We start from the raw sequence: 19,140 nt of genomic DNA, 5'->3' as shown, positions 1-19,140 counted from the left end.
GTGCCTGGCCCCACCGCCTGAAGAGTGAGTGACTGTCCAGGCCTGGAGCAACTTCACCGCCGCCTCCCCCCCACCCCCCCCACTTAAAGTCTCAAGGCTCTACCCCACGTGACGTCACAGCGAGGGGTGGAGGCGTGTGTACGCGTCCTGTCCTGGGGCCACTGCGTCCTCTGCTCAGGACTAAGGGTGGGAGCTGCAGTGAGCAGGGGGGCAGCGGTGTTAGGGTGCTGGGGTTCTCACGGGGGCGCGCGGCGGGTGGTGTCCCGAGAGGTGAATGGGCGCCAGGCGCCCTGGGCTCCAGACCCGGGCGTGTTCTTATGGAAAGGCGTGTGTTACTGCGAGTGTGTGCACCGACCTGGAACGCAGCTGCCGGGGCTCCTCAGTCCCCGCAACACACACACACACCTCACGGTGGCCAGCCTTCGATATCCCCCCTCACCTCCGGAGGGACTTCCCAGAGAGGAGGGGGGGTGAGGGGGCGGGGGCGGGGAAAGGCGCAGGTATGGTTCCTACAGGATGACAGCCCTGGCTCCTGTCCTCTGTGCCACCTGAAGCAGGTGTCACCGTGGATCCATGATGAAATGAGGTTAATGAGACCCTCCTCACCCAGGCCTGTCCAGGGAGCGCCTGTTGGGCGGGAGCAGCCAGCCGTCAAGCAGCCCGAAGCCTTTTGAATCCTGGACCAGGGGGTGTGAGGTCATGTCATGTCTCATCATTTAACTCCACGGGGATATCAGGGCTCAGAGAGGATCATGACTTACTCCAGGGCACACAGCACATTAATAGAGGTGATGGACCCAAGTCAGCTTCTAACTCCCACCCCAAAGGCGGCTGGGGCTGCAGCAGCAGCAACTCTAACGGGGGAGTTGGCCCAATCCCTGGAGGCTCAGGGTCCCTTGCTCAGGCATCTGCCCTCAATTCCCTCCAGCCAACACCCAGGCCCACTCTTCCCTGGGGTCCCTCCCTCCTTCCTGGAGCCCAAATGAACAAGGGCAGAGAGTGTGTGAGGTCTGACTGCAGGAAGGTGAGGAGGAGAAGAGACCCTTTATAGCGCCCAGAGAGTGGACCCTGGTGCCCCTGTGGCCTCAGTAGCCCCCTCTGCACAGTGGGCATGAGGTCTTCACTCTACACAGCACCCTGCCCTGCCCCCATCCCCACTGCCTTTTCTCTCTGAAGAGAGCCCCTCTTGGTGGCAGGGAGGGGGCGGGCAAGGATGACCTAAGCCTCCTGGCTCAGAGACAAAAGGGGCCCATTCCTAGAACTACCCATCCCTGAGGGACTGACCAGGGAGGATCCCCAACTGTCAGGTGGAGGAGTGGCCTGAGCAATGGTAGGCTGAGAGAGCCCCCCCTCCCCCATCTCTGCCTGCAGCCTCCACAGCTGTCAGGAATTAAAGGCTTGAGGCTGCTGGGGGTGCATGGGGGTGGGCCCAGGGGGAAAGCAGTCTGGCTGGACAGCAAGAAAAGAGCAGCCAGCCGGGGGCAGGAGGCAGTCTGGGTCAGCCAAAGCCCTGTCTGACCTGAGCTGCCCCCTGCCTGCCCCCCTCGCTCTCCTCCACACTGCAGGGGCAGGGTCTGCTTGGGGCTGACATCTTCTTCTGCATGGAGAGGGATAGAGCAGGACCCTCCCTGAAGTCAGCATGAGCCCAGGGGCAAGAAAAGGTATCAGCACAAGCCAGGCTGGGGTATGTGTGTCGCTTTCTTGTTAGCTGTTGGGGAAATTGAGGCCCACTGTGACACAGAAACCAGTTCATAATCTCAGGGGAAGGCCTCACCCTAGTATGCCCCATACTTGATGCAGCAGGCCCAGTCCCTGCTTGGGCCATTGTGAAAAACCATGGTTCCAGGTCCCATACCCCTGAATTTAGCCTTTTCAAGCCCCATCCCAAAATTCTGCACTCTCCCCAGTACCCAGGACTGCCTCTGGTGAGGGGGGGTTCCTGCTCAGAGACCTTCCACTGTTGGAGAAGGACAGCCAGAGGCACCAAGGAGAGAGAGAGAGGGCCTTTCTTTAAAAATTCTAGAAAGCAAATTGCTTCCCAAGACTTGTGCTCTGGCACAAGTTGTCTGGTTCTGGCCTGATGTCTAGGAGTGCCCAAGCTTGGAAACTTCTCTTCTCATCAGTCCTGGGAGAAGAGGGCATGTGTAGGCACAGGGACTTGGCATGGGTATAGATGAGGCCCAGAGTGCGTCTGTCTGTAGCTGGGGCCCCCAGCCCCATATGACCCATGCCATGGCCAAGCCCCTATCAGCTGCCTTCAGGCCCCGCCCTGGCCCTGCCCTAGGCCCTGGCCCTCTGCCCAGCTCCAGCCCCCGCAGCCGCCTGAGACCACAATTACAGGGGCCACTAGGGGTGGGGGAGAGCATGGGGATGAAAGGCAGCTCAGAGAATGGTTCCAGCTGTGGAGGCTCTGGAGGAGGTGACATGGGGGTGGGGTGGGGGGCATCAAAAGGGTGAGAACAGGTGGGACCCTCATGGCCCCAGCCCAGCTCTGGGTCAGCCCTGACACTCACCTGGATCTGTGTGTCTTAGTGGAGAAGAGAAGGAAGGGGCCCCAGGTGGATCTGGAGGCTCACCCTCCTAGTATCCAGCCTGTAGGGGGCACCACCCCTAAGCCAGGTAAGGGGGACAGGAGGCTGCTACCTTCTCCCCAACTCCTGGTATGCTTGGCCACTGAAGGGAATGGGAGGAGCTCCAGAGCCCCAGCCTCAAGCCAGCTCTGGGCCCTCCAGCCTGGCCCCTCCACCCAGCTGCCTGTGTTCAGCTGTTCCAGTGTGGTCATGCACACATCTGGGGCACCTCTGGGCTCTTCCCCCATCACCCCAGACCCAGATGTCAGTCAGTGGGGGCCTTGGATGCCTCAGGCTGCCTGGGGCTATGCAGCTGGCTGGGCCAGGAAGGGGGTGTGGGCACCAGACTCCTCTCCCAGGGCCCCCTTCCCAGGAAGCAGTTCAAGAACACAGTGTTCGAGAACACAGGTCGAGAACACAGCAGTTCAGAACCTTGGAGCTGAAAAGGACCAGGCCAGTGGCCACCACTGAGTACATGCTGGGCAGGCGGCACTCATGCCTCTTACCCTTCACAGCGGGCAGCTTTCCCCGTGGAGATGCAGCTCGACTGGCAGTTTACAGATTCTAGCAGCCAGGCAGCCCCATTTCAAGGAAAACTGAGCCTCAGCGAGATTAAATGACTTGATCTAGTTCAAGCTGGTAGTCTCTTGGCACTCTCCCCGCGTCTCTGAATTCCTTTGAGCCTTCTGAAGGCGTTGATGCACACTCCTGCCTGTTTTTCCCTCTCTGGCATCAGAGAATGGGGTGCCTAGCCTCGCCTGTATGTGCTGGGCGCGCGCGCGCACACACACACACACTCCAGACACCCGGACCCTGGAAGCTTGACCCCAGCAGTCCTTATGCATATGCATGCCTCTGCTCTGTCCTTCAGTCGGGCATTTTCACTGGCTGTCAGCGTTCCCCAGGGGTCCACAGGTTCTGCTGTTTCTTGTAGACAAGATGGGTTCCGGTCGCCCTCTGGTGGTCCATGAGAGACACGCAGTAACTCAGAATGAAAAGTACCCAGCAGAGGTAGGAAAGGAACCCAGGTGTGTGGGGAGGGAGGGAGAACTGGGGTGGGGTGGGGCGCGTATTAAAGTGCTCAGCTGCACTAGCCCAAGGACAGGCCATTGGAACGCATCAACTGCTCTGTGAGAACAAGAACTAGCAGCCTTCTGCCATAAGGATGACAGCCCCAGAAACCCCATGGGGACAGGTCTCTGTCTTATAGGATCACTGAGCCCGGACCAACTCCAGAGCAGCGGTTGCAGGGGGTGGGCAGAGCTCTGGGGAAGACAGAGATGCCGGCATGAGCCCTGCCCTCGGGGAGCTTCATTTCTCCCTGGTGTGGCCCATGAAGCCAGCTTCACCATCCACCTGGGAAATTCAGCATGCATCCAGGGAGGCCTCGACCCAAAATTCTGTCTGAGCGTTTCCTGGTGCCCTCACCTTTGTCCTGCATGCTCTCCCTTGGCAGGAAAGGAACCCAGATGGTCCTTTCTTCCCACTGTTGCCTGACCCCCTCCTCACACATGCCTCCGACCTGGGGCCCTGAACATTCTGTGGTGGGTTCTGGAAGCCAGGTTCGATCCTGGCAGATACAAGATAGGCTTCCCTCCTTCTGTTTCATTTGAAGAACTTGTACTCCTCCCTGTGGCTCCACTCCAGGTGGTCCTGGGCTGGGGGGGGCACTGTCCATCCCAGGTCAGGTCATGGATGTACATCTTCCTGGACACCCTATGGGCTCAGGTGGAAGCAAGAGGCCTAAGCAGAAACACCCGGAAATAACTGGGAAGGCTGTTCTTCCATTTGAATCACTGCTCTAAGAATGGAGGCAGGGGGCTGCCAGGTGGGAAGTGTGTAGCCAGAGAACTTGAGGGTGGTATGCAAAGAGTAGCCAAGATGAGCAGAAACAATGGAGGGGGTGGGGAAGATACAGGCAGAGGAAAAGAGCTGAGAAGTGAATTGAACCCCTGTGTTCAGCTGTGCCTGAGTTCAGACTCCCCCTAGACATCCCTGGTAGAGGCTTCCTTCATTTCCTTTCAGCCTAAGGTGTTCTTGTTGGTATCTCCATGGGTAATCATGCCTTGACTGGCACCCACACGCATGTGCTGTCTATATCCATCCTCCCAGTATCTCTCATTTAGTCAATAAAAAGCAAACACACGTCGCTGTGCGTCAAATGCTCTGCAAAGTGCTTTTTCTATCTCAAAAGAGACCAAAAAAAGTTCCTAGCAACTCTCTGAGGGTGTGGCTTGGGTTGTGATGGATGCAAGATCTTGGACATTCCTTCCAGCAGGAGGTGAATGAAGTCTGTCTCCTCTCCTCTTGAATTCTGGCTGGTTCTGTGACCTTGCTTGACCAATAGAATCTGATGGTGGTGACGCTGTGTAACTTCCAGGGCTGGACAGCTTAAGAGAAGAACAGCGTCTACCTTCAAGTTCAGCCGAGCTGCTCTTGAAAACCGGCCTATTGTAAGAAGTCTTGGACTGTCCAGCTCAGCCCAGCCCAGGACCCCACCACTGGCAGCCAAGTGACTGTTCCCACTAGTGTCACCCAGAGCAGAACCACCCAGCTGAGATCTGACAAGTTCTTGACCAGGAGGATCAGGAAAAGGAACCATTAGTGCTTTCAACTCCGACTTTGGGGAGAAGCTAAAAGAGTGGTGTTAGAGCAAGTATGTACATTATGAATTAGGCTGATGCCTTACATACTTATGTACATTATATTAGGTGTATATATTATTAAATACAAGAAGGAACTGTCTCAACATCTTAACAGTAAATGATTTAGCATGCATGAAAAAGTAAACTAACTACTCTGGGACTGTTTGATATGCAGCAGCTAAAACAGGTTGAAATCACTGAAGAAACGGAGGCTACCTGGACATGTTAGACACTTCCATGCAGTAGGGGCTTCAAGCCCAGGGTGTGAGGATCTAAAACTAAAACTGTGCCCTATGTATTAAAGTGGGAGCTATTACCATTATAGGAATTAAAATTAGGGGATCTGAATCCCAGCCATTGTCTCCCTTATCTCTGGAGGAAGACAGAAACATGAGGGTCAGCCCTGGAGAGCCCTAAATGCTGGGTCTCTGTCAGCTCACCTTCACCTCAGCTTCCTGAGACAAACCAAAGAGAAGAGACCAGCTGTCCAAGAGAAATTCCAGGTACCCTCAGGGTGATAAGAGATGGCCAGAGGGTGAGGTTAGTTTTCACTGGACCAAAATCTGGTGTTGATAATATCATATTTTAAATCACTCTACATTTAAAAAAATGCTACCCTTTAATCCTCTAGTTTGGGTGCCTCACACCCCCCCACACACCCCCAAGACTTATAGGACAGAGTAGAACTGCCCCCTGTGAGTTTCTGAGACTGTCACTCCTTACTAGAGTAGAAAACCTCATCTTTCTCCTGTGGAGTGGCTGGTGATTTCAAACTGCTGACCTACTAACAGCTGTACTTGTAACCACTAGGACTTGTAGCCACCAGCCCTATCTATAGAGGCAATAAACAGATCAGTGGCAGCCAAAGGCTCAGGGGCGGGAAGGAGAGATGAACTGTTGGCCCACAGACATTTTTAGAGCAGCAAAAGTATTCTGACTGGTACTGTAATGGTGAATTGTGGATTTATGCTTAACACAGTAAGGCCTATTGTGATCCATGGACTTTCAATAGCAATGGATCAATTGGCTCCTTAATTGAACAAGGCCAGTGCAAGAGGTTAGTAACAGGAGAAAGTATGGGCAGGTGCATAAGAACTCTGGACCTCCCGTGCATTGTTTCTGTAAATAAAAAACTTCTCTAGAAAAGACAGTCTCTTTGTGTTTCCCCCAACCTGCCCAGGGATTCCCTAGGGGACACGGATCTGGCTGGGCAGATAGAGGTGTCCCAATCCCCTAGAAGTGAAGGGGTGGTCCCAGACGCTGCCTTTTGGTCCCCTCCCCCCAGACCTTTTGTCCTGTCCTTGGAAGGACGGCTGCTTCTTCCCCAGCTGGCAGATCTAAGCCTGAGAAGCGGGAGAGGAGAAGTGTGCCCAAGGGAAAGACGATGGTTTTCAGGACAGCCAACCTGTTCCACGAAAGATGGGGACCCAGGGTGCTATCAAAACGACCTGCATTCACACTCTCCTTCCAGAGGCCACAGGAGACACAGTCGTGCCACCGAAGTCTGGGCGCAGTCATTACGAAACGCCTTAAATATTTTTATTGATACTGATCTCCCCCACCCATTCTGTGCCCGCGGTTCTGAGGAGCCCAGCATCCGGAAGCCTAAAGTGTTGCCTTTTCTGTTGACATCTGGGAGGTAAGGCTGGGGGACCGGGCCCATAGAGTGCCCCCCGAGCGTCTCTCCAGCGCCCTGCGCCTTGGCTGGAGGAGGGCATCCCAAGCTTTGGCCTTGGGGTCTCTACAGAGGCCTGGCAGATGGACAAGGGCCGGGCGAGAGGCCGGACGCAGGAAGCGTCCCCTGTGGGAACCCAGAGGTCTCTCCAGCGGCGGGAGAGGCGGAGTTTGGGGAGTGCGGCGGTGGCTCAGAGGCACAAGCTGAGCTCTTTGCGCACGCGGCAGCGGTGGCACTGCACCACGCAGCACCAGTGGAAGCGGCACAGGCAGTTCTCCTCGAGCTGCACGCTCTCCTGGCGGTGCCCGCGGCCGCAGCACAGCAGGTCGCAGCCGCTGAGGTCCGGGGCGCTGCTGTTGCAGGCGCGACCGCGCGTGCCAGGCGAGCCGGTGCGCCGGTTCGGAGCGCAGAAGTCTGGCGAGTCGGCGGCGTAGAGGAGGTCGGCGCGGCTGGGCGGCTTGAGCGTGCGCACGGCGGGCAGCAGGGCCTTGCCGTCGTTGGTGCCCATGACGCGCGAGGCGCCGTGGAAGCGCTCGAGCAGCCGCGCGCCCACCTCGCGGAACGGGGGCAGCTTCTGCCAGCAGGTGCGCAGCGCGCAGGAGCCCGACAGGCCGTGGCACTTGCACTCGGTGCGCGTGTGGCTCCGGACGGCCTATAGGGAGCAGGGGACAGGCAGAGGATGAAGGGTGGGGAGGGTGGAACAAACGAAAGAAGGGGAAAAGGGGGCCGAGAAAGCAGAGTCCTGGAGGGGAGGAGACCAGGGGCGTCTCAACCCCATAGAGAAGATCAGAAACGAGGCCAGCGTAGGCAAAAGGGGGCGTGGGGGAGGCGGGGTGGATGCAGGGTCAGCAGGGGCTGGCGGTGGTTTGGGGAAAAGCAGAATGGGTAGCAGGGCTGAGAATCGCCCCGAGGAGCCTCAGGAGGGGCAGCTGCCTAGGCTCAGCACCCCAACCCCAACCCGCTAGCCCTTTTGTTCCTGCCAGAAAAGTGGGCCGCCTGGGCATCTACCTCCTCCACCCTCCCCAACCCCTCTCAAGAAGTCTAGGGCCTGTCCAGATACCCCTCTCGGGTTGGGCAGGTGGGACCCCTCTTTCCCACCCGCCCACTGCCTCAGGTTCCAGCCTCAGAGGAAGGAGTGGGGGGAAAAACCGGGTAAGGGGTGTTCCTAAAGCCCCCTAGAACACATGCTCTCCTGAGAAGAGAACCCAGGAGTCCTGAAGCTGGGGTGGGCTGAGGGAGAGACAAAGAGTAGCACCCCCCCCTTGGAGATGCATGGGAGCAGGGTACCCAGAGGGGTAGTCTCTGTCCTCCGTCTTTCTAATCCCTTTGCCCCCCACCCCAACCCTTGCTTCAGTCTCCTTTTAAGCCCTTTCCACCCTCCTTCCCTACTCTTGGCTCAGCTTCTAGTCTTCCTCCTGTCCCAGGCCTGGCATCTTGAGCCCTACTGACCCCAAGCCTGGCCCACCTGGCCCATCCCCGAGGTCTATCCTTCCTACCAGGGAGTTCCTAAGGGCCCTGTGTCCCCTCCCAGCCTGCCCACTGCAGCACAGCTCTGGTGCTGCTACATGATACCTTCTTGTAGACTGGCCACATCCCTCCTCTCTCTGTCCAATGTCCACCGATGTGCTCGTTAGTGTTCCAGGGTCCCCTGTCACAGGAGCTCACAACCCGCCACAGGTTCCCAAATCGATGTCCACACGCGGATACCCACTCTTCCTCTCACCCTCGCGCCACACGCCCCCTCCTCCCATCCGCACTCTCCCACGTCCACACTCTCCAACGCAAGCAGTCGGTCACATCCAAGCACCCTATGTTCATGCGTTGGCACATACCTCTGAGTGCCCACACGCTCTACCATGCCCGCCCCACCCCCGTCCACGCCCACCCGTTCTGCCATGAGCTCTCGCCTCTCACCAGCCGGCCCGCCTCGTTGTTGTGCAGCTGCACGAGCGCACGGATGTCTCCGCGTCCCCGCTTGTGCTGCGCGTCCATGAAGAGCCTGGATTTCTCATCCCCAAAGTCCACGTCATCGCCGCAGCCTCCCCATTCCCAGGCGGCGCTGCCTTCAGGGGAGCCCCCCGGGCCTGGAGGCCCAGGGGTGCCCAGCAGGCCAGGGGGCCGAGGAGGGACGCGCCCACGGGGCGCCTGGCAGCCACACTGCAGCAGTTCGCCCAGGGAGCAGGCCTGAGTGACCGCGTGGCTGGCGCCCGCCGCCGTAATAGCAAACACGAAGGCCGTTTCCCGAATGTCTGTGGGTGCAGGGATGGGCATCAGCGGGCAGGACCAGAGCTGGGTAGTGGGGGTCTGCGGTGGGTGGGTGGGGTGGCATGGCGTGGGGTTGGCATGGTCAGAGGAGGGTGTGGAGACCTGGGTGGGGCCAAGTGTTCCCAACCTTGCCCTATCCTCCAGCCGCCCCCCCAGGAGGGAGAAAGTGTCCCACCCCCAAGACCCCTTCCCACACTGACCCTGTTGCAGTATGCGCCCAAAGGCCTTGCTGTGGCTGGAGCAATTCCAGCGACGGAAACGGAATTGGAACTGACACTCTCGCACCCCGAGCCGGGCTCCGCGGGCCAACTCGGCCACCACTTCTGGCTCCTCCTGGCACAACTCGGCCTGCCGCCCCGCCAGCCGCCTGGCCTTCCGACAGATGTTAGTGGGATCCATGACCAGCGGGCTGCCCACGGCCCTGGGGACAGAGAGAGTGCGTCAGGGGGTCGCTGGCTCCATCTCTCCTCTGCCATTGGCCGGGGACCGTGTCCAAGGGTCTCCAGGACAGTCCAGAAATGTTTCTTGGGGGTGGGGAACGAACAGAAAACAGAAGAGGGTGCCAGAGTAGGTCCTCGGGTGAAGTGGCCCCTTCCTCGAGATTCCCTGGTCAGGGCCCCTTCTTAGGGAGCCCAGGTGTTATAATGGTGTCACTTGGGCTGTGACCATCGAGGTCAGCAGTTCTCAGGCACCAGCCCCTCCACGGGGAAGAAGACTGGACTTTCTACTCCTGTAGGCAGTTACAGTCTCAAAACTCACAGGGGCAGTTCCTCCCTGACTGAGTTGAATGGCAGTGAGCAAGAGTCCCTTCTAAACTAGATTCTGGCTGATCATTGCTGTAGAGCAAAGAGTCCACCATTTCTAGGCACTGTGTCTGTACACTCACTGCCCTCCAGTCAATGTGGGCACCTAGTGAGGCTACAGGAACAGGGTAGAACTTCTCTACTCCAGGAGTTGAAAACCCCATCTTTCTACTGGGGGGCTGCTGCTGATTGCCAGCAGAGGACCTTGCAGATAGCAGTCCAATGCCTCACCATTACCCCACCCACCCACCCAACAACAACAACCAGGGCTCCTTGGGGCTGTCCGAGCTTTCTGTGATAAGGCCTTCAAATAAATGCAATAAGTAAACAAATAAAATGATACCTTACTGCCATCAATCTAATGACACCGGACTTGGATTTGACTACCAAATAAAGCCAGGTTCAAAGACAGCCAAGGAAGACATTAACAGAAGGAAGTTCAAGACTGGCAAAGAAAAGAAAGCAGGGTCCTAAAGAGTGAAGCGGGAAGTGTGGCAGGGGAGAGGGGGAGGAGGGGGGAGGGGGGAACCGCTGGCCTCAGCGACCCACTTGCTGGACAGCCCTAATGCTAGCAGGCAGGGGGCAATTCTGGGGCTACGGAAAGCCTTTCTGCTTCTTGGAGCTATGGGAAGTCCTCCTTAGTTGCTTTTGGCCAGAGCCCCAGATGTACAGCAGGCTTCCAGAGCTGAGGGGGCAAAAGCAAGACATGTAGGGAGGGAGGGAGAACCTAGCACAAAACCTCAGGGAAGTCCGGGAATGCTGAGAGAAGTAGGGAATGGAGTGTCTGAGAAAAGGCTAAGGCTCTCTTTCCACAAAATGGAAGGCTGCCCCCCACCCCCCACCGAGGTCCTGAGCTTGTCTGTCTTCCTGAACTCCACAGCAAGAGGAAGGAGTCAGGGGCTGAATCTCCGGAGCATTGTTATGAAGTAGGTGATAGTGACCTTCTCCTACTCCAGGGCCTGCAGTGTGTGTGGGGTGGGGTAGGGGGGTGTTACCCATTGGGCTGCAACCAAATGGTCAGCAGTTCAAAACCACCAGCAGCTCCAAGGGAGACAGACTAGGCTCTCTACTCCCGTAAGCAGATGCAGTCTTGGAAGTCCACAAGGGGTCACTATGAGTCAGCACTGACGCCATGGTAGTGAGCTGGGCTTTTGAGGGAGCCCTTGTCTGGACATGTCCCTGAGATTCCTGTCTTCTAGGAACGAGGGGTTCAGGGGTCATTTGAGACCACTCTGGGTGAGGAGAGGTGGCACTAACAAGAGACAGAAAATATAGGGGGAAATGGTGTTCGATGGGTGCCGAAGGTCAAGGTGGCCTCCTTTTCTATTTTGCTGTAGTTCCTATGCCCCATTGTCCCCATTTGCTGCTCAGGCACAAGCATGTTCTAGTTCTGCAATGAGAGGAAATAGCAGCAAGAGGAATTTGGGTCTTGTATAGACCTTCTGAACAGTAAAGCGTGAAAAGCTTGAAGAGGCAAGCTTAGCTCTCGAAGGTTTCTCTCTCTCTTTTACACACACACACACACACACACACACACACACACACACACACAACCTGCCAGGTCACTGTTATTACCCCTGTCCAAGTGGTTCAAGAACTGACGTTCTCTCCTCAGTGGTGAGCTTTCTTCCCCTATCTCCTTAGCACTGGCTCCCAAACTATTCCCAACCTGAGAAAAGTGATAGATGGAACAGTGAGACGTGGGCCAAGGGTAGGGCAGTCCAAGCTGACTCCCAATGGCCCAGTGACATTCCAGAGTTGATGGTGGATCTCTGAGGAGTCCCGATGATGTGATCAGCAGCTGGGACCCACCAGCTGCTCTACAGGAGAAAGATGTGGTACTCTGTCCTGTAATGTGGGAAACTAACAATTGCCAATCCCACAGATTCTCCCCTGACAGCTATGTTGCCTTACAGTGAGCACATGGTTGATTCTGTCTCCCTGTAGAAGTAGACAGAATGATCTACTCTGATGATCTCCTCCTGTCTCCTAGGCACCCACCCATCCGCCCTCATGCCCTCCCCCAATGCAGGTATTAGGTTTCCTCACCTGTGACCTCAGGGACTTTCCTGTGATTACCACCCACCTTGTGATGGATATAACTCCTGAATATGCATGACTAATGACTACCTGTAAAAGCCCCCAAATAATAACATCTCTCTTTCTCTCTCTCTGGCCCTGTCCCCTCTCCTCTGGTCCTCCTTCCCCTCTCTCCCACCTTCCTGCTCCTTCCCTCTCCCCTTTCTCTCCTGCCCTTTCCTCCTCCCACATCCCCACAGTGGACTATCAAGAAAGGCTGAGGTGAGCATGCTACTATGAAATGTGTCTGACACCTTTATTTTACTCTCTCTCCTATCTCTTTTATTCTCTATGACTTTACTATAATCTTTATGATATAGTATAGCTGTGCAATTGTGCCTACCAGACCCGTGATTACTTGTGAGAGGCTGGTTCCACTCACACTGTAAAGATGACATTGTTGTTATTTTGAGAGGCCATCAAGTCGGGTTTGACTCAGAGCGACCCTGTGCACAACAGAAGGAAACACTGCCTGGTCCTGCACCTGCGCCCTCCTCACAATTGTTCCTATGCCGAGCCCATTGCTGAAGCCACTGGGTCAACCCATCTTGTTGAGGGTCTTCCTCTTTTTTGCTGCCCCTCTATTTTACCAAGGATGCTGTCCTTCTCCAGGGGTTGATCACTCCTGACAACATGTTCAAAAGATTACATTACACCCTTGGAAATTCTATGAGGCATTTTGACTCTGTCCTGTAGGGTCAAGATGAACCCAAATATACTCAATGGCTTAGGGTTTGATTTTTTTTTAATCTACCATTTCTAGACATATAGACACACATTAATTAGGTAAATAGATATTTCTGTCTATCTTTCATCTGCCACCCCACCACCACCCCCATCCACCTATTTCATCTCATCACAAAAGAATTTTCGAGGGCTTGTACATGGGCAATAGATGGGTAAGGTTGTACAGGTACAAGTTGTATATGGCTGTACAGGGCTCGTAGGGAAGAGTGTTGGGAGCATCCGATTTCCCCTGATCTCTTTTAGCAGATTTCTTAATACTAGCAGATTAATTAATTTCTTAATTCATATTTCCCCCATTTTAATTGTGAAAACCTGCATATGAATAATTGACATAATAGTATCTCACTGCCACCCAATTGATTTTGACTCACAGCAACCCTATAGGAAAAATGTCTAACTGCCACTATCGGTTTCCAAAGCTTTAAATCTTTTAGCAGACAGCTTCATTTTTCTCCCGAGGATCGGCTAGTAGGTTTGAAATACTGACCTTCTGGTTATCAGTGCAATGTGCAACCCACTACATCACCAAGGCTCCTAACATAATAGTATAGTGAGCACCATTTAATTCATGGTGTTTGAATGAGTGAATGAATGAACAATTGCATGAGCCATCTAAGGAAGAGGTCCTTACTTGGGCCCAGCCTTTGCTTATCCTTTTGTTATTTTATGACTGACTCCTAATCAGTTTCCTGTCCCCCACTGGAATTCAGAAGTAGGGTAGAAGGCTTCTTCCCAAGCTGTCCAGCTCTCTCCTGCCACCTATCTAGCTGGCTAGGACCCCACTTGCAAGTCTGGGGCTCAGCAAGCCCTGCCACTCCCACACCCCATGGCTCTAAGTTTTCTCTTCCCCCATCCCAACTCCCACACTTCATGTCCCTAACCCCTACCCCACCAACTCCCTACTTTCCCAAGGTTAACTGGCCTTATCTTCCCAAGGTTACAGTGCCCCATCCCTCTCTACTCCCTCCCTCCTTCATCTCACCTCCCTGGGAAATCCAGAGGAGGCAGGGGCGCTGGAAGAAGAAAGGGGTAAACCTCTTGACCTTGTCTGTTTCTCAGAGGAGCTAGAGATAGGAGTCTGAAGGGTAGGGCCTGGGAGTGGGAGACAAAGGGAGGAAAGGAGGCAGAGGCTGGGCAGGCCTTTCTTGGGGTCAGGGTCAGGGGCGTTGCCCCAGAGCTAGTTCTTGGTCAGGATCTGGCTCCCCAGGCTGCTGACTGCCTGGGAACTGGCCTTGTTTATGAGCTGGGCAGGAGGAGGGATGGGCAGGAGTAGCAGTCAGAATCCCAAGGGACCAGTTTGCTCCCTGCCCTCCTGTCCTCACTCCCATCCTAAAGTCATCGGAAAGGAAACTCCAGAAGGGGAGGGGCACTGGGGCATCCAGCAGCCCAACCTTGTGATGCTGCCATCAGCTGAGTAAGCTGAGCCACACGGGGCAGGTGGTCCCCTGCTCAGGGCTTCAGAAAAACAAGAGGGCCCTCACAGCTTCCCTCCTCCAACACTTGACTCCACAAGAGAACTCCCCAACCTCACCATCTCCTCCCATCTTTCTCTGCTGCTTCCGGAGGGAGAGAATGGGCTGTTTTCTGGGCCTCATGGTGGAGTCAGCATTGACCCAAGATCATCCTAGAACTGTGCCCTTTTGAGGGCATGTGCGTACCCAGGGGAAGACACAGCAGTGGTATGGAACGTGGAAGTAAAACCTGGGATTCTAATCCCACAGCCATTCTTGGGCAAAGGAAAAAATGAGCCAGTCCTAAAAGAAATGAGCATGCAGACAAGAAGGGACAAGCCAAGGGGTGGCCATTTTAACTGGCCAGGCCTGTGTCTAGAATTTTCTCTCCAGAAACATGTTTGATGGCAGTATGGGGGGTCAGGAGCAGAGTGAGGTGGTATTAGGAGCCAGCCAGTTTTTATTGGGCAACCTCTGTGAACCTCAATCTTGGTTAGGCCCCAGGGTTTGGGCCTGACCTACCATTCTGTCTCTGGGCTCAGAGGGCCTAAGAGAAGGCCAGTGATTATGGCGTGCAGTCCAGCCCTGTTTTACAGATGAGCTCTATGGGAGGGGGTGATTGACCCCAGACACTCCATGGTGGGCATCCAATGCAAGAAAAGTTAGGTGCATATTAAAAAAGCTAAATGTGAGTGGCTCCTTTTTCAAAGACAACACTTTCTACTCCCCTAAAAATTTATATATAAACTGGGGGGAAGAAAGAGTTACAGTCTCAGAAACCCACATAGTGAAGGGTCACTGTGAGTTGGAATCAACTTTATGGGAGTGAGCTGTTGAAATGGGGTTGGAGAGAAAGGACATTAAGGAGCAGACCCCAGGTGGCCTCACACACCTTTCAGTTCTCACTCCTAGCTCTTGGTCAACCTCTGAATCCCTCCCATATCACACAGTCACTCCCCTTCATATCCATAACTGCAAGGTCACCAGTTTGAAACCACTAGCTGCTCCCTGGAAGAGAGATGAGGTTTTCTACTCCCATAAACAATCAAAAGTCTCTGAAAACAAGAGAAGTGGTTCTAGCCTGTCTTATAGCATCACTTTGAGTCAGCATCGATTTGATGGCAGAGGGTTGGGTTGGGTTTGTGTTTAAAGTAGACTCTGATGCATGGTGAGCCCACATGCTATGGAGCACAACTGTCTCCTAGGGTTCTCTTGGCTGTAAGCTTGACAGAAGCTGAGCACCAGGTCTGCCTTCCTTCCTTCCACTGGGTAGGTTTGAACTGCCAACCTCTGGGTTAGCAGTGAATCACAAACCATTTGTGCTGCCTGGGGACCTTCCACACTCTTGGGTCAGCAGGCTCTTAGCCCAGCTTCTCTAAGACCTCCCTTCAAACCTCATGCCCCCTAAGGAGCAGCATTGGAATACTTAACCAGCAAAGTAACCAAGGGCTTCCTTGTGCTTTTTGACTGATCTGTAGTGAACAGTGCCACATGGGGATGTGGTGAGAAGTACCTGTGAAACTGTTCGAGACAGATCAGTCCGGAAGCACAAGTAAGCCTGTGCTGACCTCGCTTGTTGGGTGATGTGCCCTGCTAAGGACCTGTACCCAGCTCACTGAGTTTGCTCAACACTCACTCCTGATACTGTGAGACTGCTTGTTGCCTGGCCAGTAGCATAGTGGAGTTTTCCTGTTTGCTTGACTTAGTTCTCCCATAAGATGGAACGAGCAGGAGGACCCAGGCTATCAACTCAGAGCTTTGGGATCTAATAGACGTGAGTTTAAATCCAGGTTCTGCCCTTTGCTTGTTTGTAACCCGTTGAGCAGGAGCCTGGTGGCCTAATGATTAAGCACTCAGACTCCAACAAGCTTGAGGCCAGTGGTTTGAACTCGCCAGCCACTGTTTGCTTCTGTAAACACCTTGGAAACCTGTGAAGGCAGCTCTGTTCTGTCCTTGTAGGCTCACTGTCAGTTACCACAGGACTGGGTGGCAGTGGGTTATGATGCTGAACATGTCCTGAGTCCGGAGAAGTTGACACTCAGGAAGTATTTGTTGAATGGTGAGCCGTTCAGCTTGGGAGAGGAAATGGTGAAAGAGCGTCGACTTCCTGGGTTCCACGTGCAGAGCCAGCCCAAAGAGGCAGCTTCTTGCTGAGTTTTTGACTTCTCATTCACACCCTTCTCTTGGGCAGAGGAACAGAAGGGATTCCCAAGAACACCCACTTCAACTCTGCCTGACTTTCTTGGCCTGTGCCATCCTATCAAAGCTTGCCCAGGGACCAGCGCACCCTCTAGGATCCCTCCTCCTCCCCACTGGGCACTGCTGGATGGATTTCCGAGGCCAGACAGTGCCCCCTGAAGGGTCCCAGAGTCAGCGCCCTTCCCCCAAGGTTCCTAGTCTGACCCCACCTCCCAGGAACCAGCAGAGGGAGCCCTGAGCCCTGGGGCTGTGGGTGGGGGCTGCGCAGGGGTGGGGGAGGTGGGTGGTGGAGAAGGGGCAGAAAAATGTTGCCTGGCGGCTGCGAGGCGGCTGAGCCCAGGCCTGTGCCCGCCCGCCTGTCCCGTCCTGCTCTGTCTAACTCGGTAATTACCACTCCCCCTTCCCCAGCCCCTACCCCCAGCCCAACCACAACATCAAAGGCCGAGATGCCCCCACTCCATTAACCCCTGCCTCCCCACCGCCCACCAAGTGCCCCCCCCTCCCACTCCTCCTCCTCCTTGCCTGACCCAATTTGGTTCCCTCTGCCTGTCCTGATCGCTGCCCTAGCTCTAGCTCGCGTCCCCTCCCATCCCCGGCTGCTCCTCGCTGGCTCCGGAGAGGCGGGGCTTCTCCTGGCCTGGTCAACTCCACCATGCACCTCCCCATCGGCTACGGCTGGGGTTGGGGGGCCTCCACTGCTCCTTGAGGGGATCCTCCTTCTGCTCTTCCTTACTGGTGGGTGCGGGGCATCTGAAGGCGGTGGTGAGAAGACTGAAGGGGCCGCTGTGTGTCTGTGTGTGCTGGGAGTGAGGGACAGGATCCTGTACCTCTTTCCTGCTCTGCCACCCCCTCTCCACATAGCAGGAGGCAGACACCAGCATTCTGGGTGGCCTTGGACAAGTTACCTCCTGTCCCCGGCCGTGGTGCCCTCCCGAGGCCGATGCTCTCGAAGAAGGCCCTTCTCGGGTGGGTCTCCTTTCGAGATGAAAACGAGGGCTTGGGCCTCGAGGGGGTATCCCGTGTGGCCAGGTGGACCAGGGAAGTTCGAGGCCTTTCCAGGGCTCAGCTTCTCCCCGCAGCAGTCCCGGAGAGGCACGTGAGGCTGCGCCCCCACCTCCACCCGCCTGTGGGAAAGCGGGCCCAGCTACAGGGCGCCCTCCCGCGTCAGGCGGCGGAGGAACACCCTGCGCAGTGTCCGCAACCCAGGCTCTCCTCTGGGCACCGGTACCGCGCCCGCTCCCAGCCCGCTTGCGCCGCGCGCTCCACGCAGCTTCGAGGCCCTCTCGCAGCGCCCCCTCTGGAATCACACCCGCCACCCCTCTCCCCTCCCCCCCATGATCGAACTCTCCAAGGCCCTCTCCACTGGCTCCAGATTTCCGAGGAGAACGGGGCAGCAGGGGGCTGCACCCCCCAGGAAATGACATGGTGCCAGGACTCGGGTGGGCTGGGGCATGCTCGGGGCCGGGGTGCGCCAGCCTCCTGTGCCCCTGCCCTTTTCCGCTCACAGCCCTATTGTCTCCCTTCAGGGGAAGCTGCCAAGGCCGGAGGCCTAGAGTGGGGAATGGAAGGCCACCCCACACCCCATCGCACTGCACCCCACCCCACCCTTCGCTCTGCGGGGGAGGGGCAGCAAGAGAACTGCTCAAGAAGTGCCAGGGGCTCCAGAGAAAGGCCCAGCCTGGGATGGGGGGTGGGATCCCAGTTGGAAAAGCTGAGGACCAGGATGAAGCCTGGGTCCTTTCCCTACCTCCCTGGGTGGGGGTGGGGCTGGGACCAGGCTGTCCTAGTCCTAAGCTTCTTGGTTTCTTCTCCGTAAATGAAAGAGGGAGGGGTGCTAAGTGCAAGATGAGAGGGGTGGGGAGCGGGGAGGGAGGAACGCGACTGGGTTGTGTTTTTCCGAGTGAAACCGGGGAGGGTTCTTCACTCTCACTGAACATATAAACCAAAAAGAGGAAGAGAGAAGAGGGGAGGTTGATTTGGCTATTTTGGGGACAGTGAGCTATTTTCTGAGTCCAGCGATTGAAGGTATAAATAAAAGACGGGACAGACATGGAGGATTACTTCCTGGGGAAAGTTGGGGTGGGGTAGGGGAGCAGGGAACAGGGAACAAGGGTGGAGGAGATGGGAGCTGGTGACCAGGAAGTCATACCCTCTCTGCCTCACACTCCAGAGGAGGTCTGCCAGGGCCAGGTGGCCCGGAGGCAGTGGGCTGGACAAAAGGACCTCAAGAGGCCTGGCTGATATCCTAGAATCTGAGATTCACAGAGATAAGACTACAGATGGGATAGACAGGCAGAGAGGCCTGAGGCAGAGCTTAGAAAGCAGGCAATTGGGGGAAGAAGGCAGAGAGAGGATGAAGGTGGAAGGTAAGTTCTCTGGAACCTGGAGCCCTCTTTGGGAGCAGGTTCTGGAGCATGGGCCACTCCTTTCCAAGACCCTCCCACCTAAACAGGAGTGTTGAGCCATCTGCTAGCATTTCAGAAAGGGTTGCCCTAGCTGTTGGGGCTCTTTTCCTGGGCACCACTGGAGCTGCAGCCTGACTGGGGCCAGCCAGTCTGTCCTAGACAGCAGGCCCCTGGCCCGAACCCTCTCTGAAGTGGGATGGGCAGTGGCAGAAGGGAGGTGGGGGTGGTGGGAGGGGGTGGGAGGCAGGCAGGTAAGCAGTCACCAATTCTTAAAGGACCAAAGGAATGAAGCCTCAGAGAT

General features: G+C 55.8%; 1 protein-coding gene across 1 annotated transcript in view; it reads right to left on the bottom strand.

Annotated features, from left to right (window-relative positions):
• Positions 1-6,732: 6,732 nt before the first annotated feature.
• WNT6 (Wnt family member 6) overlaps positions 6,733-19,140 on the bottom strand; it is a 13,922-nt gene continuing 1,514 nt past the window's right edge. Inside the window, exons 2-5 of the mRNA XM_013004417.3 lie at positions 17,340-17,558; positions 9,356-9,576; positions 8,805-9,139; positions 6,733-7,542 (exon numbers count right to left, since the gene is read on the bottom strand). Coding sequence (XP_012859871.2) covers positions 7,081-7,542; positions 8,805-9,139; positions 9,356-9,576; positions 17,340-17,558 — 1,237 coding nt within the window. The 3' untranslated portion in view covers positions 6,733-7,080. The remainder of the gene's footprint in view (positions 7,543-8,804; positions 9,140-9,355; positions 9,577-17,339; positions 17,559-19,140) is intronic.

Source organism: Echinops telfairi, unplaced genomic scaffold (assembly GCF_000313985.2).
Source record: "Echinops telfairi isolate 266 unplaced genomic scaffold, ASM31398v2 ScPeMD7_3;HRSCAF=10, whole genome shotgun sequence".
Classification (NCBI taxonomy): Eukaryota; Metazoa; Chordata; class Mammalia; order Afrosoricida; family Tenrecidae; genus Echinops; species Echinops telfairi.
Note: the sequence above shows the minus strand (reverse complement) of the source record. Positions and strands in the feature narration are given on the sequence as shown.